The 15,148-nt window shown below is 41.8% G+C and overlaps 1 protein-coding gene across 1 annotated transcript in view; it reads left to right on the top strand.

The window, feature by feature from the left end:
• The window catches only part of foxo3b (forkhead box O3b), a 72,156-nt gene that overhangs the window by 44,219 nt on the left and 12,789 nt on the right, over positions 1-15,148 (top strand). The window contains exon 2 of the mRNA XM_055634978.1: positions 6,837-8,244. Within this exon, the coding sequence (XP_055490953.1) occupies positions 6,837-8,219 (1,383 nt within the window). The 3' untranslated portion in view covers positions 8,220-8,244. The remainder of the gene's footprint in view (positions 1-6,836; positions 8,245-15,148) is intronic.

Raw genomic sequence — 15,148 nt, 5'->3', positions numbered from 1 at the left:
GCACAGTCTGACGTACAAATCTCATGTATGAAATACTTTGTAACTTGTAGCATTTTGTTATGATTAATCCCAGCAATATTTTGTTTTGGAAATTTTTTCGTTTCCAGAGATTTTGTTACGCAGCATTGCACAACTTGCTTTTTTTTAAAGTAGTCTTGTTACATTGCAGAATGATAAATTAATACCATATGTTTCTTTCAAACAAAAATCTAATTGGTTGATCAGTTGCAGCTGGTCAGTTTATAGTATCAACTTGCAATGTAAATGACAGTTGGATGGATCCCAAGTAAATGGATTTAAAGTTCCACGTACTTTCTCAATCTATATCCAATGCAGGGGGAAAATGGCTATTTCTGAAGCTCATATTTCAATTGGCCATATAGACATTCTTTTGGCCAATGTGTAGTTTTGATTTAAATGGTGCTGAAATATATTTTGGACTCAACAGTGTTTAAAATATTGACTGTCCCTGAGTCAGCCTACAGGGATGAGGTCCAGCACCTGAAAACCTGGTGTGCCAACAATAACCTCGTCCTCAACTCCAAGAAGACGAAGGAAATTATTGTTGACTTCAGGAAGATCAGAGGGGGCAGACATACCCCCAATCCATATAAACGGGACTGAGGTGGAGCGCGTCTCCAACTTCAAATTCCTCGGGGTACACATCTCGGAGGATCTGTCCTGGTCCCTCAACACCTCCAAGCTGATCAAGAAGGCGCAGCAGCGCCTTTACTTCCTGAGGAGGCTCAAGAAAGCTCACCTGTACCCCCAGATCCTGACCAACTTTTACCGTTGTACCATCAAAAGCATCCTGACCGCCTGCTTCACGGTATGGTACAGCAGTCGCACCGTAGCGGACAGGAAGGCATTACAATGGGTGGTGAAAAACGCGCAGTACATCATCGGTGCCCCGCTCCCTGCCATGGATGCCCTCCACCGAAAACGGTGTCTGAGACGGGCCGGGAAGATCATTAAAGACCCCTCCCACCCCAACCATGGACTGTTTGCCCTCCTCCCACCAGGGAGGCGGTACAGGAGCCTCAGGTCTCGTACCAGTAGGATGAGGAACAGCTTCTACAATAATACCATCACATTGCTGAACTCGGAGTCCCGCCGATAGACTTCTCCAGTCTCTCCGTCCACATTGTTTGATTATTCTGTATTTTTATTTTTATTTCTATATTGCACTATACTACGGACTGACGCTAAACTGCATTTCGTTGTACCCATACTCGTATTTGTGCAATGGCATTAAAGTTGAATTGAATTTGAATAAAGAGTATTCCCTTGCCTTGGAATTAATATCCTCTTTTATTTCAGTTTGAAGCTAATGGTCTTGCTCATCAGAATTTCTCAGATAGCCTAACCTTTCATCAACTGCATTTTAATCCATTTTACTGTTGAGATTTTACTTGTAGGCTAATTCTCAAGGTGGTTTTGATTTGATTTTGCATATTCTGAGCTGTTCCAACAAAAATATACTTCATACAAAATGTTTCACCAACTCCATAGCAAAAAAACTCCATACCTTCGATAATGGGGAGGTTAAAACCTGTAATGGACCGGGTCATGTCCACCACTTTCTATCTCCTTTGTTTCTGGATGTTTGACTTACCGAACAGGCTGTGAAGCAGTCAGTGAATATACTCTCTACTATACACCAATGGTAGTTCAAGAGAATATTTGTTGATGTGCCAAATCTTCTAAGGAAGTAGAGACATTGATGGTCTTTCTTATATTCTCAGCCCAGGAGATATGCACATTCAGGAACTTGATGACTCTCTCCACTGCTGACCTGTCAATGAAGAAAGGTTTGTAGATCTTTGGCCTCCCTCTTCTAAAGTCAACAATCAGCTCCTTGATCTCCTGATATTGACAGCAAGGTGGTTGTCTGGTACCATTCAATCAGACGGTCAATCTCCTGCCTATTCTCTGACTATTTGTAATTCGTCCAACAAAGATGGTGTTATCAACACACTTAAAGATGGAGTTGGAACTGTATCTGATGATGCACTCATGGGAATAGTGAGTAGAGCAGGGAACTGAGCATACATCCTTGAGATGCGCATGTGCTGATGGTTGTCGATGAGGAAGTTTTTTTGCCAATTTGTACTGATTGTGGTCCGTTGAGGAGGAAGTAGCGGATCTATTTGCATAGGGATGTGCTCCCAGTGCCATGAGCTTGATAACAAGTCTGGAGGGTGTGGTGGTGTTGAACACTGATCTGTAATCGATGAACAGCAGCCTGACATACATGTTCTTATTCAAAGTAATTCAGTGCAGAGTGAAATCACATCATGCATAGATCTGTTATAGGGTCATACAGTGCGGAAACTGGCCCCATTGCCCATATACAAAAACAGGAATGTAATGTTGAGGCTCTACAAGGTGCTGGTAAGGGCGCATTTTGAATATTGTGAGCAATTTTGGGTACCATATCTGAGGAAGGATGTGCTGGCTCTAGAGAGTTCCACAGGAGGTTCACAAGTATGATCCCAGGAATTAATAGGTTAACCTATAATGAGCGTTTGTCGGTACTGGGCCTGTACTCGCTGGAGTTTAGAAGAATAAGGGGGGGACCTCATTGAAACATACAGAATAGTGAAAGGCTTGGATAGAGTGCATGTGGAGAGGATGGTGCCACTAGTGGGAGAGTCTCTGACTAGTCATAGCCTCAGAATTAAAGGACGTTCTTAGGAAGGAGATGAGGAGACATTTCTGTAGTTGGAGGGTGGTGAATCTGTGAAATTCTTTGCCATAGAAGGCTGGGGAGGCCGCCAGTGGATATTTTTAAGGCACTGATGCATGGGATCTAGGGAGAGCTATCTGACTGGATGCAGAATTGGCTTCATGGTTGGAAGTAAAGGGTGGTGATGAAAGGTTGTTTTTTTGGGCTGGAAGTCTGACTATTGGTGTGCCACAGGGATTGCTCATTGTCAACAAGAGCAATGATTTGAATGAAAATGTACAAGACATGGTTTGCAGATGACACTAAATCTGGTGGTATCATGGAGAGTGACAATGGTTATTAAGAATTGCAGCAGGATCTTAATGAGCTGGGGGGGGGGGCAAGGAATGGTTTCATGCATTCAATAAATTATATTGGAATTTTAATATAGCACCTGAAGGAAAATGTGTGTAAGCCTTCCATGGGTAGCAACGTATATTGTTGATTTTGGCTGTTAGTTGGGAAATACACAGAGCACCAGTAGATGGTAACAGTATTGCTGCAGTATTGTAGTGAATAGCATCAAAAGCATATGTGTATTTTTAAATACTGGCACACAATAATTTCAAATTCCTTCAAAAAGGTTGGCAAGCACTTTATTGGGTTCATGACTAACATAGTATCAACAAAAAAATTAAGAAAATATAGCATATTGATGGCAAGTTTCCGAAAATGACATCAGAATACACAAATACATTTTGTGTAACGGTTGTCACTTTGTGTCCACAGTAAGTGCACGTATTCATTACTCCTTTCTATGTTTATGAACACCACATATCTATCTTCTATCTATCTATCTATCTATCTATCTATCTATCTATCTATCTATCTATCTATCTATCTATCTCTATCTATCTATCTATCTATCTATTAATATATAAAACTCAAATCCATCCGTCCGCCTGCAGTACGGATCCCTTCCTGCCTTTTGATTCGTTGACGGCTGCTCCTTCCTATCAGCTTCCAACACACTTCGAAACAAAGTTGCAAGACAGGAACACTGAACTTTTCACTGCTGCAGCAGGCAGGGGAGGTGCAATTGAGGGAGGCAGGGGAGTGCTGGAAACTTACATTTGGCAACGGCTTCAGTTCCATTGGAGGAGACGGGTGCATGGTGGAATATTGGGTTGGGGGAATCACACCATTGGGGGAGCAGACCCAACGGGTCTGCACTTGGTCTAGTATACATTTAAAACTCTGGGGCCATCCGACCGACTGCCGACCGGCATCCTTCCTGCCTTTCGATTCGTGCCCGATACTCGCAGATGTCCAATCGGAATGGCTGATGCTCGCAGATGTCCAATCGGAATGGATTCATTTGCATGTACGGCTGCCGGCTGCATTTCTTCCTTTGATTCATTGCCACGCCCAATCCAGACGCTCAATCTCCGAGATATTTTCCATTTCGGTAGAGATTTCGCTTTTCTTTCTAAGTATCCGCTCCTCATTTCATTTCGTCGTGTTGAAGTACACGTTTTTAATCAAATCCTTCTCCCCCCCCCCCCCCAAGTATTTCAAAAATAAACAAGTATTTCAAAAATAAACAGGCTTCTCCATTTACATGTCAGCTTCCAACACACTTCGAAACAAAGTTGCAAGACAGGAACACTGAACTTTTCACTGCTGCAGCAGGCAGGGAAGGTGCCATTGGATTTTTTTTTAAAGAGGCAGGGCAGTGCTGGAATCTTACTTTTGAGAACGGCTTCAGTTCCATTGGAGGAGACGGGTGCATGGTGGAATATTGGGTTGGGGGATCACACCATTGGGGGAGCAGACCCAACGGGTCTGCACTTGGTCTAGTATACTTTTAAAACTGTGTGTGTGTGGGTGTATGTCACTTTACCTTTGAAACGTATCTCCTCGAAAACCAGATGCAAAAACGCAGAGATTTTTACATATTTCGGTAGGGATTTAACTTATGATTTCAGAAATCCACTCCTCTCTAAATTTGCTCAATTATTTCCCCAGATTTTGAATAAAGTTGTTCACAAAACTCACTTTAAAAAAAATAATCGCCGCTTGCCAGCTGCTGACGTCACAATGCCCACATGCCCACCAATCGAGGCCCACCTGCCTCCTGGCCCCGACCCACGCCGCTGTAGATTAATGCAGCTGCTGTCAACGCACATGCGCAGTTTTCCACGAGGTAAGTTCGCCCACCCACACCGCCATTCTTCAAAAGGTGCAGAAAGATCGAGAATGTTCTGCAGAACAAAGATTCTCAGTTCTCCGCTATAGGATCTTTGTTCTGCAGATCTCGGGGTCAGCAGTGCCTCGCGCGCTGAACCTTCTCCTCACTGTCGGTGCAGCTCGTGAAGCCCCACCTGCGCGCTCATTCCAGCTGCTGGTTCCCAGAGAGTCAGAGGCAGCTTCTGTCTCCGCATTTTGCAGCCCACTCACTCGCCCGGCTCCCCTCTACCCTCCCCCCTCCTCTTCTCACCTCCTCTCCTCTCCTCCTTCCCTCTCTCCCATCTCCTCTCTACCCGTCACAGGGGACGACCTCCTCTCCGGGGAGGCCCAATCGTCTGACTCCCCCGGCCCGGCTCTATCATGCTGGTGGGTGCGCTTTCATTAGCGGAAGCCACGATCAGCTGGTCCCCCCCGCTGCTTTTCACCGTCCTCAGATCGGGCCCCCGCGAGCTGCCGCATTATAGTGAAGAACAATCACTATAATTGAAGAGAGAAAACTTGATCTTCCATTGATAGAAATTAACTTGTGTATGTTTGAATGTTTGAATTTAATACTATGAGAGCTCTTTTGTACATAGCAGCATCCATTAGCTGGTTGTTTGTAACCAGGAGACAGCGTGTAAAGGTCTTTCAAGTTGATATTCATTTTTTAAACTTTGTACTCTTCAGTAACAAATAAAGTGGGAAGTTTGTTTATAATTGTACGTACATAATTGCCTAAAGATGTGCTGATGGTTAGTCATACAGTACTGAAATGGGTCCTTTGCCCACCAGGTCCACACTGACCATCAAGCGCCCATTTATATTAATTTTGCACTTATGACATTTTATCTTCCCCATATTCCCATTAACTGCCCTCACCGCAAGTTCTATCATCCACCTACACGAGGGCCAATTTATAGCAGCCAATCCACCTACAACCTGCACATCTTTGGGATGCTGGAGGAAACCCGTGTAGACAGGGTGATGTAGTCATGTGCAAACTGTACACGGATGACATTGAAGGTGAAAGGTTGAACAAGTTAGGGCTTTATTCATTTGGAGCGCAGAAGGTTAAGGGGGGACTTGATAGAGGTTTTTAAAATGATGAGCGGGATAGACAGAGTTGACGTGGAAAAGCTTTTCCCACTGAGAGTAGGGAAGATTCAAACAAGGGGACATGACTTGAGAATTAAGGGACTGAAGTTTAGGGGTAACATGAGGGGGAACTTCTTTACTCAGAGAGTGGTAGCTGTGTGGAATGAGCTTCCAGTGAAGGTGGTGGAGGCAGGTTCGTTTTTTTTATTTTAAAAATAAATTGGATAGTTATATGGATGGGAAGGGAATGGAGGTTATAGTCTGAGCGCAGGTATATGGGACTAGGGGAGATTATGTGTTCGGCACGGACTAGAAGGGTCGAGATGGCCTGTTACCTTGCTGTAATTGTTATATGGTTATAAGGTCGGGATGGAAACTGGGTCATGAGCTGTGCGACAGACTCTGTGACATCCAAATGGACCTATTTGAATTCTTGCCCAATTTCTTTGGCATCTGCTATTTTCTCTGCTAAAAATCGCAATTATTCAAAATGTTGTTGTCATTTTCCATTTCTTGTCCAATTATTCAATGACTAGTGTAATCCTCTTGTACCCTACTACCACCAACCAACCAACCAAGCGTACTGCTTTGATATTTTGAATGCTATATGATTGAGATGCATTCTGCAATGAGTTGTTCACAGCCAGAAAGGAAGTACCAATAAATGTTATTGAAAAGCTCCTTCAAACCTCAGTTTAAAAGATGATTGGTAATTTGCAAGATGTTAAATTAACATACATTTTTTCGATTTTCCACAAGCATCATGAAATAGCTGTTTTTGTTTTATTTTTTGACTCCCTATTGTGTTATTAACATTTTGATTTTTGTTTTCCCTTTTCAGAATTCAATTCGTCATAACCTTTCACTGCATAGCAGATTTGTCAGAGTTCAGAATGAAGGTACGGGCAAAAGTTCTTGGTGGATGATCAATCCAGATGGTGGAAAAGGTGGGAAGTCTCCACGAAGGCGTGCAGTTTCCATGGATAATAATAATAAATATGCAAAGAGCAGGGGTAGAGCAGCAAAGAAGAAGGCAGCCCTGCAAGCTGCACAAGAAGCTAGTGTGGAAAGCCCGTCACAGCACACAAGAAGCCCAACATCTCGCAGCAGTGACGAATTTGATGTATGGACAGACTTTCGTTCTCGTACTAACTCAAATGCCAGTACTTTGAGTGGGCGGCTTTCACCTATATTAGCCAATCCTGAACTAGACAATGTTCCAGATGAGGAAGCGGCTCCTTTGTCTCCCATGCTTTACTCTAGTCCATCCAGTGTTTCCCCAACTGCAACTAAATCGTCCACTGTTGAGCTCCCTAGGTTAACTGACATGGCTGGAACCATGAACTTGAACGATGGATTGACAGAACATTTAATGGATGATTTATTGGACAATATTACTTTAACACCTTCTCAACAGTCATCACCTGGGAGCATTGTGCAGAGAAGCTCAAGTTTTACTTATGGGTCAAAGAGTTCTGGTTTAGGTTCCCCAAACAGTTTCAGCAATTCCATATTTGGACCACCGGCTTTGAATGCTTTGCGGCAGACTCCCATGCAAACTATTCAAGAAAACAAGCAAGCCACATTTTCTTCCATTTCCCGGTTTGGCAACCAAACGTTACAAGATCTGCTTGCGTCTGATTCTCATGGTGACGTTATGATGACTCAGACAGACCCTCTGATGTCTCAAGCGAGTTCTGTGGTGTCTTTACAAAACTCACATAGAAATCTGATCATTCATAATGATCCAATGATGTCGTCCTTCACTGCCCAGTCTACTCTGGCAAACCATAATCCACTGCATCGCCAGTCTCCACCTCGGACGTCTGCACTTACTGGTGATAGTGCCTTGTCAAACTCCATGAATCATGTAGCATTACCAACAGATTCTAACAGTGTCGCCACAAAACACCAGCTTCAGTCATCTGTCAATCGGTCTATGCATATGGGATTGTCTGATACACTTACTGGCCCTCCCTATCCTGGTAGCATGGTTCTTCCACCTATGGGGCAAGACAAGTTTCCCAGTGACCTGGACTTGGATATGTTCAATGGAAGTTTAGACTGTGATGTGGAATCCATCATTCATAATGAACTCATGGACGCTGATGGGTTAGATTTTAATTTTGATTCACTTATATCTGCTCAGAGTGTTGTGAACTTGAATGTGGGAACTTTCACTGGTGCTAAACAGACATCGTCGCAGAGCTGGGTTCCAGGCTGAAGTTGCCTTTTAATGGTGGAAGGAGGTGAGTGAAATCTAGGGAAATATGTAATAGAAGTGCCCAGGAGTTTAATAGAATGTAAATGAATATATAGAATTGTGTGCATTTGGAGCACACCAAAGATAAGTATAAGTTTTTGATTCATTTCCAGCATAACCCAGTGCTAATGAAGCTCAGCAGGTCAAGCAGCATCTGTGGAGAGAATGGGCAGACGAGGGTTCAGGGCCTAAAACGAAACATTCCTAACCTAAGATGTCATCTACAGGAAGGAACTGCAGATGCTGGTTTATTGAAACTGAAAATAGACGCCAAAAGCCGCAGTAACTCAGCGGGTCACACGGCATCTCTGGAGAGAGGTGACGTTTCAGGTCAAGACCCTTCAGACATCTGTCAAGGCGTCGTCATCTGTCCGTTCCCTCCACAGATGCCACCTGACTGCTGAGCTCCTCCAGCAATTGTGCATTTTGCTCAGGATCTTGTCTCCAAGTTCTTGTCTCCACTTTCTATTCATTTTGTGACATGCTGCATTCATGATTTGCCAATAATTTGCTTTAAGTAGTTGACAGTGGTGAATTGCCATGTTGAACAGTTATATTGTGAGGATAGTTGTACAATATTGGTTAGAGAGCAGCATGAATTAGAGACATGACTCTTGAAAGAATGGTGATTTTATTACTAAGGCGGGATGTTTGGTGATTTGAGGGGAATCTATAGCTGGTGGTGTTTGCATGCCCCTGCAACCTTTCCACTGGTTGTTAGAGGTCATCAGTTTTGGAGGTATATCAAGTAACCTTGATGAGGAACTGCAGTGGGTTTTGGAGACGGCACATTCAACAGCCATAATGTACTGGTGTTGGTGGCAGTGCATACTAAACGTGTGGATGGGCAACCAATTGTGAGCAGCTTTGGCATAGTAACACAAGTTACTTGTGTTGTTGGAACTTCACCCTCGACGTATGCCCTGAAGATACTGCAATGCTTTGTGGTGTCAGGAGATGAATCACTCTCTGCTGGTTATTTCTATATGGTGAAACCAAATATATAAAAATAGCCTTTATTAAAATCTGACAATGTGCATTTTAACCACGTGATTTTTTCTATTACAAATCTCAAATTGTGGAGTACAGAGGCAAATAAATACCCCCCCCCCCCCCCCCCCCCCCCAAGGGAAAAATGACGGGTCTTTGTCCCAAACATTATGGAGGGCACTATGTTTGATGATCAGTCCATGCTTGATTGTTCTCTGTGTATTGCTGTCTGCGGGATGCATTGCTTCATTCTCTGAATCATTGTGGATGGAACCTTGCAGTATGTAATTATCAACAAATTAAAGTACATTAACACTATCCTACACACATTAGGGATCATTTACAATTTTAGCCAATTAGTCTACAAACCTGTGCGTCTGGAGCATGGGAGGAAACTGGAGCTCCCGGAGAAAATCCACACAGGTAATGGGTAGAACATACAAACTCCGTACACACAGGCACCCATAATCGGGATCGAACCCGTGTCTCTGACGTTGTAAGGCAGCAACTCTGCCGTTGCGCCATCGTGCCGCCCACAGTGCCCCTTGTATGCAGGTACAAGATGTTAGAAACTCGCAGCATGTCATTATAAGGGGTAATTGCATTGGGAAGTGAGGAGGGCTTGCTACATTTATATGGGGCATCTGTGAGAATGAGTGTACTGAACAATTCTAATATCCATCAAGGAAGAATGTTAATACATTAGAAGCAGTTCAGAAAAAACGACTACCTGGAATAAAGACGTTGTTTTGTAGGGGGAAAATAGGTTGACAGGCAAACTTGTATTCACTGGAGTTTAGATGAGAGAGGGGCACTTGTTGTTTTCTAAGATCCAGTTGGTTATGTTATGTTATGTTATGTAATTGTTAATGTCATAAATGTAATTTGCTGATTGTTGCATGGGTTTGTTTTTGCTGCTTTATGTACATATAAATGTCATGTCCTTGCTGGATTGGCATCTCGTCGTTAGATATGCCAATGACAGTAATGGACCTGGTTTCGGCAGTCTTCACTAATCGCATAAGTAGACTGAAGAATATCCTTCGGCATGGGCTGTACAGTTCTGTTGGAATCTGCTGATTGCGACTTCACATTATGGATACTCAGCTTTGAGCTTTCTGGTCTGCTGTGAATCCACATTGTCTTGTAACATGATAGAAGATTTTTGCAAACATTTGAGTACATCAGGAATATGTGGTGGTTATTTCTACTAGTTGAGATATTAGCAGCAGGTAGTGAGGCAGTAAATTTATTCCTAGTTTTGTTCTCTCATTGTCTGAAAACAATGCTTTCAATTATTTGGCCAACTTGGTCAGTGGTGATATGCACGTCACTTCTCGTGATGCATGTTGAAATCTTGCTCTTTGAATACCCTTTGCATCCTTGTCACCGTGACACTCTCCATAATAACTTTGACATTTTATGGGCCCAACTCATTTCTCATCTATATACTTCAGCTCATTCCAAATACTGAATTGATCCAATCACCTGTACATTTTAACTTTTCTAGTATCTATTGGCTCCAGTCCTACCATTTGTGCATTCAAAATTATCTGTTGGTTTGCCCTTCTTACGTCTTGTAGTCCTGCAATCTTTGTTCCTTCATCTATGGCCTAAGCATTTTGTCACATCCCTTGCTTTAGTCATTGAATATATCTTTGAGCTTCCATTTTCTTCATCTCCTTAGAACCCTCATGTAAAGCCCCATCAAAGCTTTTGGATAACCACAAGATTTTCTTTAGCTATTTTTATATTTCTATGAACTCATTGAACTTTAAGTTTTCTTTAAATGCAAACTGTGAAAGGGATAGGTTTGATCAAAAACAGTTACCCCGTCCCAATCGTTTTTATAGACCTAGTCAATCAGAATGTCAATCGACATCGACTTAATAATGCCTTTGTACCCCAGTGAATCTTACATGAATTTGTGGTTTCTATACCTTTTCTCTCTGTTATCTTTGTATATCTTGCCCACTCATTTTTTACACAAATATTCTCTTTTACTGGTTGTTTGACTCAATATTAATTAGAAATTAAATAATATTTAAACTTTTAATTAAATGTGTGCTTATAAATCGATATGTTATCTTCCTCTTTAAGTAAAACAATTATAGAATAGAATGCTATTTATTGTCATTCAAACCTAGGTTTGAACGAAATATCATTTCTACAGTTTTTTACATTACAAAACAATCCAAGACCCACACTTAACACAATTTACATAAACATCCATCACAGTGAGTCTCCAACATCTCCTCACTGTGATGGAAGGCAAAGTCTTTATCTCTTCCCTTTGTTCCTTCTCCCTTATGTAAAGCTATTTAAACTTTATTTGAATGTTCCTGAGAGTGGGCCCACTGGATGTGTCACTGGAGGCCAAGAAACCCATGTAAAACTATTCTAGACCTGCTGAACTTATCTTGTGGGCCCACAAAAGGTTAATTGTGACCATGCATGTATTGAGCATAATCTGGCCCATTAATTTGTTTTTCAATCAGGTGAAAACTTTTTTGGGAAGTACTTGTCTGTGTTCATATGAATTCATTTTTTTGAAAATATGGACTGGCAGTCCTGTTTGTATTCCTCTTTCCTTACACCGATAGTTTTGCCATCTGCTGGTGTTTTTTGTTTGCATTCATGACTCCAAGGCAAGTTGGTAACTGGATCCAAAATTTGGCTTGGCAATGGGAAATGTAGTGTGATGGATGAGGCTTGTTTATGCGATTGGATGTCTGTGATCAGTGGTGTCCCACAAGGATTTGAGCTGAGACCATGATATCTGCAGTATATGTGAATCACCTCTGGGAGGTATGATCAGCAAGTTTGCAGATGACATAAAGATTGGTAAAGTTGATGTGTGTAGGAAAAGTCTGAAGAAAGATCTTGACCCGAAACGTCACCCATTCCTTCTCTCCTGAGATGCTGCCTGCCCTGCTGATTTACTCCAGCATTTTGTGTCTACCTTTGGTAAAGTTGATAGTTTGGGAGGTAGTTCTGGGCTGCAGAGTTATCAAAGTGTTGAAATGAGTGTAAAATGACACTTGCCGTTTAATCCAGACAAATGAATTTTTGTATTGTGAGAGTATCAATGAGGCTCAGACCTACACTGAATTGTAGTCTTGAGGAACAGAAGTATTGAGGAACAGCAGGACCAGTGATCATTGATAGTAGTTAGTATAGTTGGAAATGTATATGGGATACTAGCCTTCATTAATCATGACATTGAATAGGGACTTGATACTTCATAGAAACATAGAAACATAGAAATTAGGTGCAGGAGTAGGCCATTCGGCCCTTCGAGCCTGCACCGCCATTCAATATGATCATGGCTGATCATCCAACTCAGTATCCCGTACCTGCCTTCTCTCCATACCCCCTGATCCCCTTAGTCACAAGGGCCACATCTAACTCCCTCTTAAATATAGCCAATGAACTGGCCTCAACTACCCTCTGTGGCAGAGAGTTCCAGAGATTCACCACTCTCTGTGTGAAAAAAGTTCTTCTCATCTCGGTTTTAAAGGATTTCCCCCTTATCCTTAAGCTGTGATGTTAAGTCCTTGCCTAGACCTCAGATGGAATGCTATGTACAATTCTGGGCACAAAAGTAAAGGAAGAATGCGATAGCGTGGTGAGGATGCAAGGAGATTCATCGGGAAGTTGACTGGCATGGAGCAGTTCAGTTACGAGGCTAGAAAAACTAGGTCTTCTCCCTGGATTAGAGATGGTTAAGAGGGATATGATTGAGGTATATAGATATGATAGATTGAAAGAAACTTCCCCATTAGATAAAAGTGGAGGGTATATGTTTAGATTAATGGGGACACTCTGAATCTCCTCAATCTTCTAAGAAAGTAGAGATGTAAAACATTATCAAACATTATCTTATTTTTTTGGTTGTAATTTTATTCAATTGTGGTTACATCTATGTTATTGCACTTTGAATACTTCACATAAGAGATAATTAGTTACTGTGCAGGCAGTCTATTTAGGGATTAACTGATTAGGCAGACAAATAAAAATAACACGTGTGCACTCTTTCAGTTCTCTGCTTTTAAATAGTTGGGAGACCCAAGTGCAGTTTGACATTTTAAAGTTCTGTGTGTAATCCCTACCTTTTGTGGTGTACTTTGAGTGAAGCCAGTTGTGTTTTGGGGGGTATGTATGTATGTAGGTAAGTTTCATAAGATTTGCTCAAGGATGAGAAAGTATTAATGACTGAATTATTTATTTAATGCTTGATTTCAGGATAATGTCATACAATTGATTAGTTGGTGTTCAGTCACACTGATTCCAAGAATGCTGTTGAAGCCCTGGTCACATAATATAGGCATTCGTTGATGTCAAATCTTTGTGCTCATGCAGAAAAATTTACAGTCTCAAGATCAAGTTTGTCCTTGTTTATTGAATTATTGTTAATAAGGACATGGATAAATTTATGGACACAAAATATTTTTCATACATTTGTGCACTTATGTAATAAGCTATGCTTAGATTCGTTTTTTTAGTTTAGAATACAGCAGGGAAACAGGCCCTTTGGCCCACCAGGTCCACACCGACCAGCGATCCCCGCATATTCCCACTATCCTACATCCACTAGAGACAATTTTTACATTTACCAAGCCAATGAACCTAAAAACCTGTACGTCTTTTTAGTGCGGGAGGAAAACGAAGATCCCGGAGAAAACCTACGTATGTCACGGGGAAAACGTACAAACTCTGCACCCGTAGTCGGAATCGAACCCGGGTCTCAGGCGCTTTATTCGCTGTAAGGCAGCAACTCTACCGCTGCGCCACCATGCCGCCATGCCTCAATAACAAAAATCAAAATATCCAGGGAATATTTTGAAAGCATGGCACTTGGTGTTCTTCTAGACCCACGATTTCACAATTGGGCTTTCATTTCTAAACGGATTAAAATTATAATGGTACTGTGACAAGAAATTGGCGATGTTCCTGAATGATGAGGTTGCTTGGGCATGGTTTCACTGCTTTTAAATTGAGGAAATTATATCATTGATGGTGTTCCCTTCATATTTGGATTTGAGGGTAGTTGAGCTTCGCTTCTTCTTTGAGTTATTTAAGCTATGAAATGTGCCTCTTTAGAATACCGCTTCCATATTTATATTGCACTATTACGTAAACAAATGTGGAAAAGTATTCGAGATTTGAGATGGGGCTGTTTCTTGGCACCTCTTTCTACAGACAGAAAAGTAGTTGAAATGACCAGATTCAAATTTGAGTGGAAAAATTGAATTACCTTATTACAAAATTGAATGTAACAAAATCTAGATTTTTGCAAAATTACCACGATCTGGTGTAAATGAAGGAGCAGGTCGTCAACTACAGGAAGTGGTGTGGAGTATATGCCACAATCTTTGCCAATGATGCTGAAATGGAGATGGTCAAGAGCATCAAGTTTTTAAATGTAAATATAACCAACAATTTGTCTTGGTCCAATCACATTGACGTTATGGCCATGAAAACACATCATAGAAAAATAGAAACATAGAAATTAGATGCAGGAGTAGGCCATTCGGCCCTTCGAGCCAGCACCGTCATTCAATGTGATCATGGCTGATCATCCACAATCAGTACCCCATTCCTGCCTTCTCATAATCCTTGATTCCGCTAGCCCTGAGAGCTTTATCTAACTCTCTTTTGAAAGCATCCAGTGAATCGGCCTCTACTGCCTTCTGAGGCAGAGAATTCCATAGATTCACAACTCTTGGTGAAAACGTTTTTCTTCATCTCAGTTCTAAATGGCCTACCCCTTATTGCTAAACTGTGGCCCCTGGTTCTGGACTCCCCCAACATCAGGAACATGTTTCCTGCATCTAGCTTGTCCAATCCCTTAATAATTTTATATTTCTATAAGGTACCCTCTCATCCTTCTAAATTCC

This window comes from Leucoraja erinacea, chromosome 5 (genome assembly GCF_028641065.1).
Source record: "Leucoraja erinacea ecotype New England chromosome 5, Leri_hhj_1, whole genome shotgun sequence".
NCBI classification, from domain to species: domain Eukaryota; kingdom Metazoa; phylum Chordata; class Chondrichthyes; order Rajiformes; family Rajidae; genus Leucoraja; species Leucoraja erinaceus.
This window is presented reverse-complemented; position numbering and strand designations above follow the sequence as displayed.